An 18506-nucleotide genomic window follows, 5' to 3' on the forward strand; every position below is an offset into this window, starting at 1 on the left:
CTGACATGACTTAGCGACTGTAGAAGACAGTATTTTGGCACTAACAACTCACTCTGAAAACTAGCACTTAAAGAATTCTTAGTGAAACAGATACAAAAGAAAAGTAATGCTCCAAAGAAATCTTAAATTATTTTCTGTAGTCTAATAATCAGACAACAAATATTTTGAAAATATTTTATACACATTACAGGAAAATGTAAGAGAGTCAGCCACTTAGCTGGCCCCAGTGATCCTGCTTCCTGGCATTCACATCCGTGTGGAGTGCCCTCCGGCACCGCAGCAGGTCTGCTCTGCGTGGCAGAGCTTATGATACGTCGCATCCAAGGACAGGCTGTAAAATACACTGCAGCTTCCAGTGATGTCGGTTTCTCTCTGAATACTCATTTGGGAGAAGCCAGCTGCTAGGTTAGCCTGTGAGCAGCTCTGGATCTGGAAGCAGATCCTCCAGCTGCAGGTAACCCTTCAGATTACAGCTCTAGCCAACATCTTGTCCGCAACTTCATAAGAGACTTCGAGGCAGAACCACCCCGCCACCCACTCCTGGATTCTTGCCCCTCAGAAACTGTGTGAGATAATATGTTTGTTGTTTTAGGCAGCTAAGCTTTATGGTAATTTGTTAAAAGATAGATAATAAAGTTACTAGTTTTTACAAGATTTTCAGTGTAAAAGAATAAGGGATGCAAGCAAAAAGTCAGTAAAAATCTTGTAATGTTAACTTGAACTGACTATATCAATATGAATTTCTGAATTTCTGGGAAAAAAAAAAAAGATATTTCCCAGTTTTGTCCACTGAAAAGGCCTAGAAGCAGTAACTCAACAGCAACGAGCATATCCAATTACCACAAAATGGTTTCTAAATACTATTTCCCAGCAAAAAGAATCAGGGTTCCTTGGAGGAATAGTGATCCAGGTCTGGGGTTAGAAACAGATGAGCCTCTTATCTGCAGCAAGAAGAAAGGAAGCTGGCGGAAACAAATGAGTAGTACCAAAGGGAAACAGGAACCAACTTGAAGAGAATGCCATTGATCAAAGATGGGACAATGGGAGCTGCAAAAAGAATAACTGATTGTCTGAAACGCAATAAATACATAAAAGCATACGAAAATCTGTGTATTCATAAAATACATACATATATTTTCAATAATAATAAAAGAGAGGGGTGAGAGTCACATCCAAAAAAAAGAAAATTTCACTGGCCACTATTCAAAGTAACAAGGGCACCAACTCCAACAAAATTGGCACTTAAACCAATTTTAAGCACCTAAATGTAAGCATTTATACTAACTTTTCTGTACAAACTATTGCAGAATAACCAAATAGCCCGAGTTGAAAAGAACAGTCCCTTACAGAATGATTCGAGCTAATAAATGGAGAAGTAATGCTAGGAATTCAGAAATCATCATTTTTAAACTCCTAATTGCAGTGGTTTTCAAAGTCTGGTCCCAGACCAGGAGCATCACTAGGGAACTGGTTTTATAAATTGCACTAGAAATGTAAATTCTCATGCTATGTCCCAAGCCTACTGAATTAGAAACTCTGGGGATGAGGCCAAGCAATCTGTGTTTTTAAAAAACTCTCCAAGTGATCCTGATGCACACTGAAATTTGAGCACCACAGCCCTAACGAGAAAATGATGTTAAGCATCATCATCAGTGAATTAGATGAAAGATTAACAGAAGACTTTATAACTGGGGAGGGAGGATCAGGCTATCACCACTTGAGCCCTTAATCAATCTTTTTTTTTTGAGGAAGATTAGCCCTGAGCTAACATCTGCTGCCAGTCCTCCTCTTTTTGCTGAGGAAGACTGGCCCTGAGCCAATATCCGTGCCCATCTTCCTCTACTTTATACGTGGGATGCCTACCACAGCATGGCGTGCCAAGTGGTGCCATGTCCTCACCCGGGATCCGAACCGGCGAACCACGGGCAGCCAAGAAGTGGAACATGCAAACTTAACTGCTGCACCACCGGGCTGGCACCCCCCTTAATCAATCTTATCATAACTCAAAGTAGGACCAGATATTGTGCCCCTCCTGAATGACAATAGAGAGCACTCACAACCATCTATTAAGTCTTCTTACCTCTCCCCACAAAAACAGTTAAACCTGAATGTAATCAATGACAGCACACGAAGTAAAGAGACAAATCTAGAATGTAGGACATACTACGTTAACAACTGGTTTCTGCCACAAAGCAATAGCAAGGGAACCACAAAGACATGTAATAAACTCAATAATGTGTAGATGTTATTTTGATCCATATTCAAAACAAACCAACTGTAAAAATATATTCTTGACTCAGCCAGCGTAACCTGAACATAATGGATATTAAATGATAAAAAGGAATTACTGTTTATTTTATAAAGTATGATAACAGCACTCTGGCTACCTAAGAAAAACGTCTATAACTTATAAAAGATATACACTAAGTATGTAGGAATGAAATGGTATGATGTCTGGGATTTGTTTTAAATACTTCAGCAAAGAAACAAAGCACACGAAGTAAATATGGCAAAATCTTGATAGCCCTCGAATATGAATGATGGACAAAGCAAATATTTAATCATCTCCCACCTTCTTAGCATGGCACATGTTTACAGCTCATGTTCTCTGCAGTGTGCCTGTTCTATCTTACTAAAAACACCTCTACAAAACTGGCTGAGGCCCCCTCAGAGTATGTAATTCTCCCATCGATGAAAATGACAGTGCCTCCTGAAGGTAAAGTGCATCTCTCACATAGAGAGCTGTACTGTAGTGCTTGCTTTCACTGCACTCATCTTTTATATTTTAATATAAAAAATGTTCTCATTGCATTAAACAACCATTAAAATAGCAACATCAGGCAGTAATTAATATATGAACACCTTAATATTAACCTCATTCAAAATGGCACTAAAAGAATTTTTCTCTCTGGAATATTTTCAGGCCCTCAGAATAAGATTAATTCTACAACTAGATAACTTTATATTATCTAAGCTAGAGTTCTTTCATCAGGTTCCAGTGTCCTAAGGCAAAGACAAAGGATATCATATGAATCAAAGAAAAAACCATTAAGAGTTTTAATTATTAACATCCACAAATTATGATTACTTCAAACACTAAGGAATGCTCATTAATTTAAGAAGTGAAATTTTTGTGTCAGGAGGGTAATTATTGGGCATTGATAAATGCCATTTTTTTTTTTTTTTGAGGAAGACTACCCCTGAGCTAACATCTGCTGCCAAGCCTCCTCTTTTTTTTTTGCTGAGGAAGACTGGCTCTGAGCTAACATCTGTGCCCATCTTCCTTTATATGTAGGACGCCTACCACAGCATGGCTTGCCAAGCAGTGCCATGTCTGCATCTGGGATCCAAACCAGCAAACCCTGGGCCACCAAAGTGGAACGTGAGCACTTTGCTTTGCCATCAGGCTGGCCCTGATGAATGCCTTTTTTATATAAATCATTGCACTTTTATTGTCTCTCAATAAAATGACAGCAATTAAATGCTCTCAATTGCTTGGATGGTTAAAAAAAAAGGGGCAGGGCTGGCCCCGTGGCCGAGTGGTTAAGTTCGCGCGCTCCGCTGCATGCGGCCCAGTGTTTCGTTGGTTCGAGTCCTGGGCGCGGACATGGCACTGCTCATCGGGCCACGCTGAGGCGGCATCCCACATGCCACAACTAGAAGGACCCACAACGAAGAATATACAACTATGTACCAGAGGGGCTTTGGGGAGAAAAAGGAAAAAAATAAAATCTTTAAAAAAAAAAAAAAAAAGGGGGGGGAGGGTCCCTTTAGCATTTTTCAACATTAAAAGATTTCTTTTTAAGATAAATATTTTCTTTTATGAAGGCTCTTTAATCACACAAGTATGGAATCCAGATTACACAACTTGATTAGGGGCCTGCCCTGTGGTTGAGTGGTTAAGTTCGCACACTCCGCTTTGGTGGCCCAAGGTTTTGCTGGTTTGGATCCTAGGAGTGGACATGGCACCGCTCATCAGGCCATGTTGAGGTAGTGTCCCACATAGCACAACCAGAGGCACTCACGACTAGAATATAAAACTATGTACTGGGGAGGCTTTGGGGAGAAGAAGAAGAAGAAAAAAAAAAAAAGACTGGCAACAGATGTTAGCGCAGGTGCCAATCTTCAAAAAAAAAACTACATTATACAACACTCTCATTTTAAAGATGAGGAAACATCCCTCTAATAGGATTTTTGAAGTAAGCTGCCCTCTGCTCAACAAGAAATTCTGGAATTTGGGGGAAAAAAATTGTATGTTAGTATAAAATAAGAAGGTCAGCAACCTGGTAAATTAATTTAGCAAACCCTCTTTTCAAATTTAACAATGAAAACTTTAAAATTCAATTATTCTCTTTGAAGAGGATCCTGAACAATCACAACTGATGAGCATTTCTTCTACCTTGCTTTTGTTCATAAAAACAAAACAGTGCGTATTTGGAGTATACAAAAGGTATGCTTCTGAATACCTTACGTACTGCTGGGCATCAAAAGTCAATGCACAGCCTCATCACAAGTCAAAGCTGGACCACAAATATTTATTCATTATAAACCGAGTTACTTAATTCATGCAGCATGCAGACTACAAGCAAACACAGCCAGGATTATTCTCACCTTTACCTGCTCTATATGTCTTGGCTTGATTCACTGGCATGGGCGTCATAGGTATAGGGTATAAAGGCTTCAGAGAATTGGGGGGAAAAAAAAAGAAAGATTAGGCTCTCAAGATAATAAGACTGTACTTTACCACTCTCTCTTAGTTGTATATTGCTGGGGGGCTAGCTCTGAGGTTTCCTGATTCTCTGTGAGTCATCAAAACATAAAATCACACCCACAGCTGAAAGGACAAACCTCAAACTATAGTAAATCCAAGCCATCCTTCTCACCAGACGATATTCTCAGATTTAGGTCCTTATACTAACAACACCGCAACACTGCACACCTGCCATCTTCAAATATTTCTATTATGCCATCTATCACCGCCTCAAGTCACTGCACAGCTACAGAGTGCTTGGTGCCAGATACAAACAACTAGGGAGGGTAAACGCACATCAAATTCTATGACTTACTTGCACGCCTGGGCTCACTGGGACTGGATACATCATATTTGGTGCAAAACAAACAGGTTGAGTATAAACTGGAGTTGGCTGCTGATGACCCACCATAGATGGGCTGGGTTGTGCTTGAGGACGAGGTGAAGTTGGGGTGGTAGAAGGCTTTGGCTACAGAAACATAAATCAACTATCTTAAGATGAAAAGCTAAATATTGTTGCAATTTCCCCATCTTTTTAAGTTTTACTCACTTTTAATTAGTCCCTTTCAATGAAAAAAACTTACGGAAAATAAAATTCCACATTTCAAATAAAAGAAAAAACACTTTAGTAGACAGTTAAAGTAAAATTTTGCAAATGAGTCAACAATACTTTTTTTTTTTTTGAGGACGATTAGCCCTGAGCTAACATCCGTGCCCATCTTCCTCTACTTTATATGTGGGATGCCTGCCACAGCATGGCTTGCCAAGCAATGCCATGTCCGCACCCGGATCCGAACCAGTGAACCTTGGGCCGTTGAAGCGGAACGTGCGCACTTAACTGCTGAGCCACTGGGCCGGCCCTGATCAACAATACTCTTAAAAATAGTAGTGGTGATTTTAAGAAACCAGAAAATTAAAAAATAAATCTACTTACAGATTCAGTAGAATAATAACAACAGTTTTATCTATGAACCTGAGAACCTACCTAGCCAACCATCTTCAAATTCTGAGTCAGAAAGATTCAAAGATTTGCCCCAGATCAGATCTAATTGATGACAAAATAAGGATCTTATCTATGGCTCAAAAATATCCATTAATGACCATGTAAGAAAAAGGAACTTAAAAGTTGTTTTAGACACTATAACTGAATTCAGACGGCAGGTATGGAAATAAGAATAGTTCTGCTAACAATAAATTTATTTTTTTTAGGGACTAGATTACTTCAAAGAGAGAAACACACTTACCTGAGAAAAGGAACGAGGGTTGAACTCCTTTGCATTGGGATTCAGTGTTGATTTCCTCACTTGCCTACACCAGAAAAAAAATACAAGGCCAGTGAAATCTGCATGGAACTTATGCTCTTCTAAAGTCTTCTATATCTGATAGTTTTTTTTAAAAAATCCCTAAACATATATTAGATTTAAACAATTTTCACTAGAAGATCACTAATCCTCTTCATTAAAACATATATACAGATTTCCCACTCCTTAATCTGATAAAAGACTGGCTAAAAAAGGACAATTTTTTGAAAAAGTGTAATATACAATGCTTCTCTCAAAGGCAATCAACAAATATTTAAACTGAAAAGACATTAGCCTCTTACAAAACTTCCTTAAAAGCAATCCTTAAGATACCAATTCTGTAGCATGTGGTATTTTTTATTTTCTTCTTTTTTTTTGAAGATGATTAGCCCTGAGCTAACATCTGCTGCCAATCCTCCACTTTTTGCTGAAGAAGACTGGCCCTAAGCTAACATCCATGCCCATCTTCCTCTACTTTATATGTGGGATGCCTGCCACAGGATGGCTTGATAAGCAGTGGGTAGGTCTGCACCCGGGGTCCAAACGAGCCAACCCCAGGCCACCAAAGCAGAGCACATGAACTTAACCACTACACCACTGGGCGAGCCCCCATGTGGTATTTTTTAATGTGATAGTGTTTCCTACATGATGTATCTTGGGAAAAATCATTACTGTAACAAAAATTTTTGCCTCGAATCAAGAATAAGAACTCCCCAACTTATCAACAAGCTGCAACCCAAAAGTTCATTGGTAACTGAGTTCTGTGGAACCCAGAACAAATAAATCAACGGTAGTTAGGTTAGGTTCTGTGGCTAGTCCACAAAAGTCTATTTAGTCAATAATATATTGGACATACAGAATTAAGTCTATCTTAATAAATCTAACCATTAACTAAAACATTGTCTCTACGGAAAAGACACTGAATTCCAAGTGGGGACACCAGATACTTTTCTCTTCTTGTGGTGGCAGGTCTTAGTCCTAGCAGCACAGTCAGAAGGTGAGTACTGACTAGCATCCAACAGATATGAGTCCAAAAGCCAGTAATGTTTCAACTCCCTGTACATTTACAGAACAGCTTTTCTAAATTATGCCTAGGTGTTTTTTGGCACGGGGTGCAAAAATGAGGGAGGAGGGAAGAGGTGTAATGACCTACTTTACTTAAGATGTTATTTGTTTAGACTAGTTGTTTTAAGTTGAGGGCTGCTTATAAAGCAGTTTAAAAGTCCAGATAGATTTCTGAGTTGGAAGGCCCTGGACACCTTAAGAAAAAGGTAAATAAGTAAAATGATGTGCTAAATTCCAGATTTACTCACTCGGCTGCGTCTTTCTTCTCCTCTTTATCATCTTTCTCTTGTTTACATCCTGGGCTGGAAGTCTGAACTCCTTGGGATGTGACCTCAGGTCCCCTCTTGTGCTCCGTGTTACTGAGGATTGAAGGGGAAATGCTGGGGCTGCTGGGCTTGCTGCTGCCACTGGTGCAGTTGCTGCTGCTATTTTCAATGAAAGAATCCTTAGCATTTGGTTCAATTTTGTCTTTGATCAAATCTCTTGATTTTTCTCCCTCTCTATTTTTGTTTAGCAGTTGATCCATAGATTCAGAAGTAGAACTTGGCTGTAACTAAATAAAGGAAATAATTATATTTAAATATTTTAAATAATTCTAGTAATCAATTTGCTCCATGAACACAAGCAAATATTATTTGCAAGCATAAAATATATTGAATAAGTTTTCATACATTGAGTAATGTTTTTATTACAAAGCAACAATAACAGAATGTCTGTATAACACAATCATAGTCATCTAAGGACTCAAATGTCATAGCCTCAAAAGTTAAATACTTACTGAGTGCCCACTATGTGTCAGAAACTGTGCCTGCTGGGTATGCTTGGTATGGAAAATATGAAATAGTTCCTATCCTCCCAAAGCTTACCACCTGGGTGCATTCAGACACTTAACAACAAAATGGAGTAAATGCTATGGAATGCTACAGGAAAAAGCAACTTACAGAAAATGAAGGCTTTTCAATGGAAGTATCATCTACTCTAAAGTGTGAGAGATGAGGGTGGGGGGGGAGGCGGTGCAGTTTGGACAAGGGAATAGTCTAAGCAAAAAAACTCCATGTTTAAAAATCCAAGGGGAATGGAGAAGACGGCCTCGTTTTGAAACAGAAAAGCACTAGTGGCTGGAGCAAGAGTGGGCACACAGGCAAGAGTGAGTCAAGAAATGACAAACTCACCCAAGAGGAATGAGAGGATAAAAAAACTTGAAAGCTCTGATAAGGACTCTAGCTTTTAATTCTCAGGATAATGAGAAGTCACTGAAGAATTTTAAGCAGGTATAGTACTGAGCAGCTTTACAGTTCACAAAGATGAGCACAGCAGCTTTGTGAAAAATGAACTGGAGGAAGCCAAGTGAGAATGAAGAGAGACCATTATGGAGGCTGGACTAAGACCTGGGCCTGGCCCCGAGGACTGGTGGGTTGCAAAGTCGGAAGCAGGTGGAGTCAGAGGGAGACCTGACTAGACGTGCTGGTCAGTTAGACCTTCTAAATCCATAAGTAAAGTAGGAAACCACAAAACACCAGTACCATCAGGAAGAGCAGAAGACAAAGACGTTAGTGAAATCAGTGATGGGTTTTTAAGTCTGCAGACCAGAAGAATTCAATGCTATTACTGTCTGAAGATGATTTCAAGATGTCATACTCCACAGAAGAAAGAAAACAAGGACAGCTGAAGGAAACGACAAGAAAAGGAAAAGAAAAAGGGGAGCAAGTAGAAGCAGCCAAGGTGGAAACGAGAACAAACACAAGCAGCAGCCCCGGGCAGCGAAAGTAAGCTGAAGAGCAACTGCACAGCAGAAGGGGCTGCAAGACTGGAGACAGACCAACCATCTCTAAGCCCTGGGAGGAGCAAACCGGTGTCAACTCTCACCACCGCGGCCCCTAGCATCCTGGCAAGCGGCACTATGCACCTCAAGCTTTACTGCATCACCAACACAGTTAGAGAGCCCTCACAGAGATGAGGTCAAGAGGCGAGAGGGACATTTATTTGAACTTAGTAACAATTTAAGTCACAATACAGGCACTTAACGTTTAAGCCAGCATTTGTTCACAAAAATCTTTTAGTAGAGGCTACACACGTAATAGACCAACTGCATACTGCATAAGACTTCTTGAGTGTTTATCACAAGGGTCTCTGACTGAGGGAAAAATGATACTTGTTATTGTTATTCATACAATGCAAACATATCTACAGTACTCACTATGGGTTGGACACTGTTCTAAACTACTGACCAACTCATTCATTTAGTGGTTACGACAGCCCTATTTGATGTAGATCCTATTATTGCCATCTTACAAAGGGGGAAACTAAGGCCAATTCATGCTTTTGAGCATTCTGATATTTCCTATCTGCAGTATACTAAACCTAAGGGAAAACAGATTCTTTTCTCCCCCACCCCCTGAAACTGAACCACTTTTTTTCCTTCTATTGAGATATAATTGACATATAACATATTAATTTCAGGTATATGACATGATTCAACATACGTATGTACTGGGAAATCACAAATGTCTTTTGTTTTGTTTTGTTTTGTTTACAGATTTTATTTTTTTCCTTTTTCTCCCCAAAGCCCCCCAGTACACAGCTGTATATTCTTCGTTGTTGGTCCTTCTAGTTGTGGCACGTGGGACGCTGCCTCAGCGTGGTCTGATGAGCAGTGCCATGTCCGCGCCCAGGATTCGAACCAACGAAACACTAGGCTGCCTGCAGCGGAGCGCGCGACCTTAACCACTCGGCCACGGGGCCAGCCCCCACAAACGTCTTGTTAATACCATCACCACACAGTTACAAATTTTTCTTCTTATGATGAGAACTTTTAAGATCTACACTCTTAGCAACCTTCATATATACAATACAGTACTACTGACTATAGTCACCATGTTGTACATTACAACCCATGATTTATTTGTTTTACAACTGGAAGTTTGGGGGCCGGCCTGGTGGCGTAGTGATTAAGATTGTGTGTTCCACTTTGGCAGCCTGGGGTTCAGAGGTTTGGATCCTGGGCGTGGACCTAGGACCTCTCATCAAGCCATGCTGAGGCGGTGACCCACAGAGAACAATAGAAGGACCTACAACTAGGATATACAACTGAGTACTGGGGCTTTGGGGAGAAAAAAAAAAGATGAAGATTGGCAACAGATGTTAGCTCGGGGCCAATCTTCCTCACCAAAAGGCATTAAAAAAAAAAAAGACAAGCGGCTCCTTAAAAAAGTAAATAACTGGAAGTTTGTATCTTTTGTCCACCTTCACTTATTTTCTATACCACATTTTTGTTATCTATTCATCCACTGACCAACACTTAGGTTGCTTCCATGTCTTACCTATCATAAATAATGCTGCAACGAACATAGGGGTGCAGATGTCTTTTCGAGTTAGTGTTTCCATTTCCTTCAGATAAATACCCAGGAGCAGAATTGCTGGATCTATTTTTAATTTTTTGAGGAATCTCCATACTGTTTCCCATAGTGGCTATACCAAGTTACATTCTCAGCAACAGTGCATAAAGGTTCCCTTTTCTCAGCATCTTGGCCAGCACTTATTTCCTGTCTTTTTGATAAAAGTTATTCTAACAGGTGTTAGGTGATATTTCATTGTGGTTTTGATTTGCATCTCCCTGATGATTAGTGATGGTGAGTACTTTTTCATGGACCTGTTGGCCATCAGTCTGTCAACTTTTGAAAAATGTCTATTCTGATCCTCTGCCTTAATCAGGCTGTTTCTTTGCTACTGAGTTGTATGAGTTCTTTGTACAGTTTAGATATTAACTTTTTATCAGATATATGATTTGCAAATATTTTTTCTATTCTATAGCTTTCCTTTTCATTTTGTTGATGATTTCCTTTGCTGTGCAGAAGCTTTAGTTTGATATAGCCCTAGTTGTTTATTTTTGCTTTTGTTGCCATTGCTTCTGGTGTCAAATCAAAAAAAATCAAGGCCAATGTCAAGGAGCTTACTGCCTCTTTTCTTCTAGGAGTTTTATTGCTTCAAGTCTTACATTCACGTCTTTAACCCAGTTTAAGTTAATTTTCATGTATGATGTAAGATAGTGGTCCAGTTTTCCCAATACCATTTTTTAAAGGGCTTGTCTTTTCCCCATTGTATATTCCTGGCTCCTTTGTCATAAATTAATTGGCCATATAAACGTGGGTTTATTTCTGGGCTCTCTATTATGTACTATTGATGTATGTGTCTGTTTTTATGCCAATACTGTGCTGCTTTGATTACTAAAGCTCTGTAATATAGTCTGAAACCAGGGAGCAAGATGCCTCCAGGTGTGTTGCTCTTTCTTAAGATTGTTTTGGCTATTCAGGGTCTTCTGTGGTTCCACACAAATTTTAGGATTCTTTGCTCAATTTATGTGAAAAATGCCACTGGAATTTTGATAGGGATTGTACTGAATCTGTAGATTGCTTTGGGTAGTTTGGACATTTTAGAGGAAGAGTGAAATTTTTATGTAACTCAAACAACAAGAAAATGTGGATTACCAGTACAATTTTGGGTCATCTATATTTTGGTAATAGGAATTAATATTGAGTACATTTTATGTGTCATGTATGATATTAAACACTTTACAGACGGCATCTCATTTAATTCTCACCAAATTATTATGAACAATTATCCCATTTTGGCTTAGCAGATAACATGCCTCGAAATTATACATACGGTGTGTGTAGGGCAAGATTTAAAACCCAGATCACCTACTTACCTCCAAAACCCAAATCATTAATTAACCTGTAACAGATCAATTATTAGCAATTCTTACAGAAATAAAGCTAGCAGCACCCTGCACACAGCTATGTTAGAGTCTGAAGATGGCGCTAAAGAAAAAAAAAAGAACCCAAATCAAAGAGTACGCCTATTTCTGTCTCAATGAAAGCCCAGAGATTTTTGTGAACCGCCCCCAGTTCAAGGCCAGGTGCCTGTCATGAGGGTGGCTCTAATGATTCATTAATTGAACACTGTAGTATAGATTATGCATTCGCTACTGTCCAAAGCATTACTAGGAGCTTATAGACACTGAGAGCCAGGCCTAGCTTTTACTAGCCACGTGACTCTGGGCAAATTATTTCACTTGTCTTTGCCTCAGCTGCCTAATATACACACTAGGGATAATAATAGAACCTGCTTCAAAGGGATATTAGGACAATAAAGAATTTATCACATAAGCACTTAGAAAAGTACCTGATACATAGGAAATACTCAATAAATGTAAACTAATAATGCTATTTTATCTGAAGAGAATTATAAAGCTCACCTTCAAATATTTTTAAAAACCATTTCTTTGCTTTCCAGTATTCACTTACAAACCAAAAAGTTATCCATAAGAGACTTCAATAATACTTCTGATTATTCAGGCCTCAAACAGAAATAAGACTAGAAGTCCTAAAGAGAGAGAGTTTTAATGCTGCAACTACCTGGAATTTAAGAGTCAAGTATTAAAGAAGGTTTACAGACAGCTGAAACTGATGAGAGTGAAAATGTTTTCTAGTAAACGAAGAAGTCACAAGCTTTTTAAAATACAGTCATGCGTTGCTTAACGACGGGAATATGTACTGAGAAATGCGTTGTCAGGCAATCACATCATTGTGTGAACATCATAGAGTGTATTTACAAAACTTAGATGGTATAGCCTACTACACACCAAGGTTATATGGTACTAATCTTACAGGACCACCATCATAGATACAGGCCATCAGTGATTGAATGTCATTGTGCGGCGCATGACTGCACTAACTCTAACTCTGATCAAGACAGTGTGGTACTGGCATAAAGGATAGACACACAGATCTTCAGAGGAGAAATGAGAATCCAGCAATAAACCCTCACATTTGCAGTCAATTGATTTTCAACAAGGGTACAAAGACAATTTAATTCAACGTCTTTTCAACTGATGGTGCTGGGTTAAGTGATATCCTCATGCAAAAGAATGAATGTGGAACCCCATCTCACACTATATAAAATAATTACTCAAGGGGCCACCTTGTGGCATAGTGGTTAAGTTTGGCATGTTCTACTTTGGCAGCCCAGGTTCGCAGGTTCAGATCCCAGGCACAGACCTACACCACTCATCGGTGGCCATGCTGTTGTGGCAACCCATATACAAAATAGAGGAAGACCGACACAGATGCTAGCTCAGGGTGAAATCTTCCTCAGCAAAAAAAGGAAGAAAAAATTACTCAAAATGGATCAAAACCCTAAATGAAACTCTTAGAAGAAAGTAAGAGCAAATCTTTATGGTCCTGGATTAGGCAATAGTTTCTTAGATATGGTACCAAAAGAACAAGCAACAAAAGAAAAAATAGATAAACTGGACTACATCAAAGTTAAAAAAAATTTTTTTCCCCTTCCCCAAAGCCCCAGTACATAGCTATATATCCCAGTGGTAAGTCCTTCTACTACTTCTATGCAAGCCACTGCCATAGCATGGATACTGAAAGACAGGTGGTATGGTTCCACACCCAGGAACCCGGGCCATCAAAACAGAGCACACTGAACTTTAACCACTAGACCATCAGGGCTGGTTCAAAATTAAAAATTTCTGTATGTTAAGGGTCAACATCAAGAAAGTGAAAAGACAACTCACAGAACAGGAAAAAAGATTTGCAAACCATGTATCTGATGTGAGACTTATACACAGAATACATAAAGAATTCTTACAACTCAATAACAAAAAGACAAATAATTTTTAAAAATAGGTATTTCTCCAAAGAAAATATACAAGTGGCCAATAAACACATAAAAAGATGCTCAACATATTACCCATCAGAAATGCAAATCAAAACCACAATGAGGGGCTGGCCCAGTGGCACAGTGGTTGAATCTGCGCTCTGCTTTGGTGGCCCTGGGTTTGCGGGTTCAGATCCTGGGTGCAGACCTACACACTGCTCGTCAAGCCATGCTGTGGTGGTATCCCACATACATGATAGAGGACGACTGGCACAGATATTAGCTCAGGGCCCATCTTCTTCACTAAAAAAAAACCCACAATGAGATATCACAAGGATGACTATAATCAAAAAGACAATGACAAGCATGGTGAGGACGTGGAGAAACAGAAACCCTCACATGCTGCTGATGGGAATGTAAAACAGTACAGACAGTATAGTTGCTTTGGCAAATAGTCTGGAAGTTTTCTTCAAAAGGTTAAAGATAGAGTTACCATATGGCCCAGAAATTCCACTCTTCGGTATATGCCCAAGAGAAATGAAAACATATGTCCACACAAAAACTGTACACTAATGTTCATAGCAGTATTATTCATAATAGTCAAAAAGTGGGAACTCAAAGAGTTATCAACTGATGAATGGATAAATAAAATACAGTACACCCATACAATGGAATATTACTCATCCACAATAAGGAATAAAGTACTAATAGATGCTCCAACATGAATGAACTTGGAAAACATCATGCTAAGTGAAAGAAGCCAGTCACAAAAGGCCACGTGTTGTATGATTCCATTCATAAGCAATGTCCGGAAGACGCAAATCCACAGAGACAGAAAGCGGACTAGTGGTTGTCCAGGACCAGGCGGAGGGGGAAGGGGGATTGGAAAAAAATGAAGAGTGACTGCTAAGGGGTTTGGGGTTTCTTTTCGGGGTTAAGAAAATGTGCTAAAATTGACTGTGGTGATGGTTGTACAACGCTGTGAATATACTAAAAACCACTGAATTGTACATTTTAAATAGTTAAATTGCATGATATGTAAATTAGATCTCAATAAAACTGTTACAAAAAATACACTAACTCATATCCTTCGAAGTAAAAATATTTCTTTCCTTCATAACATAACAAATTCACTGCAACTGTACTGTAACAAGGGACTAAATGATTGACTGTAAAAAATAATGCTGAGGAAACAAAAGCAAACAGGCAAGAATACCTATAATATGCTAGCATTTATATCAAATTGAAGACTGCAACACAGTATCATCTAGTGCTCAGGGATCTATTCACATGCAGTGTGAAGAACCTGGCAGGAAGGAAAGCCTTCCTTCAGGCAGCAGGATGCAGCTGAGGAGGGCAAGTACACAGGAGGACTTTGTGTTGGTGTGTGTGAGTATTAGGATGGGAAGTAGGAATCTGGGCATTCAGTCATTATTCTTTGTATCATGTCCATGAGTTAACCATAGCTTAAAAAATTAAAACAAGTTCACAACTGTTAACAGCATTAAAGCTGAAGAGACAAACGTGCTAAAGTATGAAATAATATGTTATATTTTGAATGGTGCCCATAAGTCAAGAATGAAGGTATCAGCAAAAAACCATTAATTTTTAGGAAGCTAGAACATAGGCTAGGAAAAGGTTGCCTTTTGCCATTGATTCATTCATCTAAAAAGCCAATCAGTTTTTCAAAGGCCAGCAATCAGATTTTCTCCCTCTAAGAAGCTAAGCTTCAGGATAATTTCTTGAGTTGGCCTCAAAATATACGTTGATAGGCAAAGTATACTATAGTAAACATTGTGCAAAAGAATGAAATAGTCATCCAGGAGAGATTAGAGTATATTCAGGAAGTCTTAAGATAGAGAAATGATATTATAGAAAGATGTCTACTACAATACATTTGTGCACAAAGAGTAAATCTGCAACTAACTCAGAACACCAGGGTCCAGTACATCTCCCACTTGCCACATCACATAATTAATGCCTTGGCCTTGCTCCACTCTTCACTGAATAATCAAATGAACATTAAATAATAACTTTTGTTATGGTGGCTTCAAACATCAGAATTATATTCTCTTTCATTTGATATCTATATCGTACCTATCAAATCTCATGATTTTAGTTACCCCACTTAAAGCATAGGCAAAGACAACTTTAAGAATGTTTAGCTTTCTACACATACAGTTTGATGTTTCTGAGTGTGTATATATACTGCATTTTTTGTAAATAGATGATATAAAAATTCTTAGTAATGTTTAATATTTATTTTTAAAAATTCTAATTCATTATTCAATATACACTTACCCTAAAATCATTCTTAAATTTCTTTAAATCATCAATCTGTTTTCTATGTTCAGAAACAATTGGTGATATACCTGTATAAAATTAAGAACTGTTAGATACAGATTTATTTCGAATCTTTAACTTACAATTCTTTCAGGATGGGATGTCAGAACTGAAAATAAGCTCTATTATCAAAACAATAAAAAATTTCAATTTATTAATTACAGATTTTGGCATTTGTCAAATTAAGGATTTAAATAAGCACAGTACTAAGAAAAAGTATTGACTGAAAATATTCTGTGTTGGGCATGAGATGAGACATACTCTTTCCTATTTCTAGAGTTATACCTGAAGACTTTTTAAAGCTCTAACCTTTATTTTCAGCTTTTGAGAAGCCAGGTGATGTCTCATTGGGCTTCATATTTTCTTTATTCCCTGCAGGAGAGTTCTGCCTCTGATCTTGAAGTCTGGAATCCTTAGCTAGAAAATAATTTTTTTTTTTAAATTCAAAGTTAGATGGAAGTTAGGAATATTCAACAACTTTGATTTCCTACGTTTTTGGGAAAGAATATTTCCATTTAAACAGAGGCTTTTCTCCTTTGCAGACATACAAAACACCAATAATTTTATTTATATTGATATTTACTACCCAGGAAAGTTAACCCTTTAACAAGAGACATTCAAGAATACCATATTTGAAATTAATAGTATTAAACAACTTCATTTACATAAAAATTTAAATGTCCGGTCAAATACATACCTATGAGTAAAACAACATAGCACCTTTCATATAATGTCAAACCTCTAACACTCAACTTCACAAACGACATTATGGATGTAGCAGCCCCTTCTCACATACCCTCAATAGATGGGGTAACAGCTCTGTTGGATGCAGGACTGGCAGGCGTAGGAGACGAAGCTGGAACAGGCATAGCAACAGCTTCAGCTGGAATAATACCAGCTTGGGGAGAAGCAAGAACTGGCCCAGTAGGAGTATTTCCAATACTGTTCTGTCTAGGAGACCTGGGTCTGTGAGTTTTAGGGGATAATCTTGGAACTAGAAGAAAGAGAAAAGTTCCATTACATTCTCAGCTCACGTGTCACTTCCTCCAAGAGGCTTCTCTGAAGATCTAGGTAAAATAGTCTTATCCAACCCCATCCAGGTTACTCTCTATTCCATCACGCTGTTTTCCAGTGTCTTAAGTGTAGTGGTGGTGATTGAGAGTACAAATATCTCAAGAATAACAGCAATTACTAATACCTAAGTAAAACTGTAGTTTTTTCTCCTAACTAAATACAGTAATTCTAAAAGGCAGTATTTTAAATGAAGTCAGAAACTGGATTTCTAAGGCAGGATAAATGCCACTTCTTAAGAGAAAGAACATTCTCTACTAAAAAGTGTGACTGTTTCCATAAAACGGGTAGGGGAAGAGCCCCGAGAAGTGGGCTTATTCGTTCCTCCTTCAAATAATAAACTCAAACACCTGTTAGCACGTTGCAGCCAATCATATATGCTCTTTCTTGCCACATCAAGATCCACCCTGCAGTAACTAAGGAAATCAGGGACCCAATTTAGCCAAAAGGGGAAGATAATCCAAGCAGGGGTTCATATTCCACATGATTTCAAAATAAGTACCTAATGCATTTCATATTCCATTATAAACCTATTTGTAGAGCTCAGATTCAAAGGTTGGAGAAAATGGTTCAATTTGCTTCACTTTAGCAGTTCTTTACATTTTTAAGTCACAAAGGTCATGGAAGGAAACTATTACTCAACAACTATCATTTTCTAATTAGCATACAAAGCAAACCTCTAACAGTGTTCTGCACGAATCCCTAACAACTAAGTTTTTCCCTTCACTTCTGTAATCTTGTTTCTCTGAAAATTCATTTTCAGATCATCTGAGTAACATCAAATGATTAACGGTACAACTGGAGAAATAAGATTTTAGAAATTCTATTTTTTTGTTAATTATTTCCTTATAATTGAAGACCAAAGAAGAAAATAGAAAGTGCAAAGGAACTTATAATAAAATTATATGTACATGAAGCTGAGCAGTGTACATCAACTAAAGACATTTAACAGAGTTGGGAATATTTTTGTTTGTTTAAGCTTAAAGATCCTTTTTCTTTTAAAGGTCCTATGCACTGATTAAGATAGATTATGACCAAAGAGCGTAACTATTACATGCTGCAACTCTCCATGATTATTATGGAAGCAAAACATTAAAAAGCAGTCTCAGCTAATTCTAAGATCTCATTAAAGTATATTTTTTTACACTTTTACAGCTGCTGTCAGCACATTCCTCATACTAATCACAGATAAAACTTAGGTCCCTCATGTGTGTTTGATATTCCTTATAAGGCAAATATAGTCAGAAATTAGTGCCATATACAGATGCTATAGAAACACACAGTACTGTAAGCCCAAAACAAATGTTTGT

The 18506-nt window shown here is 38.3% G+C and overlaps 1 protein-coding gene across 24 annotated transcripts in view; it reads right to left on the reverse strand.

The window, feature by feature from the left end:
- Positions 1-18506, reverse strand: part of ATXN2 (ataxin 2) — a 136811-nt gene that overhangs the window by 43987 nt on the left and 74318 nt on the right. For 16 of the 24 annotated variants that reach the window (XR_011505333.1, XR_011505331.1, XR_011505332.1 and 13 more), the window contains 7 exons: positions 16922-17119; positions 16435-16542; positions 16084-16154; positions 7365-7669; positions 5995-6058; positions 5067-5219; positions 4612-4678 (listed from right to left, as the gene is read on the reverse strand). Coding sequence is in view for 21 of the 24 variants with exons in the window: in XM_070516048.1 (XP_070372149.1) it covers positions 4612-4678; positions 5067-5219; positions 5995-6058; positions 7365-7669; positions 16084-16154; positions 16435-16542; positions 16922-17119 (966 nt within the window). In the remaining 3 variants the exon portion in view is untranslated. The remainder of the gene's footprint in view (positions 1-4611; positions 4679-5066; positions 5220-5994; positions 6059-7364; positions 7670-16083; positions 16155-16434; positions 16543-16921; positions 17120-18506) is intronic. The other 8 variants (XM_070516044.1, XM_070516053.1, XM_070516050.1 and 5 more) reach the window with 1 other exon arrangement.

The sequence above is a fragment of the Equus asinus genome, chromosome 8 (assembly GCF_041296235.1).
Source record: "Equus asinus isolate D_3611 breed Donkey chromosome 8, EquAss-T2T_v2, whole genome shotgun sequence".
NCBI lineage: Eukaryota > Metazoa > Chordata > Mammalia > Perissodactyla > Equidae > Equus > Equus asinus.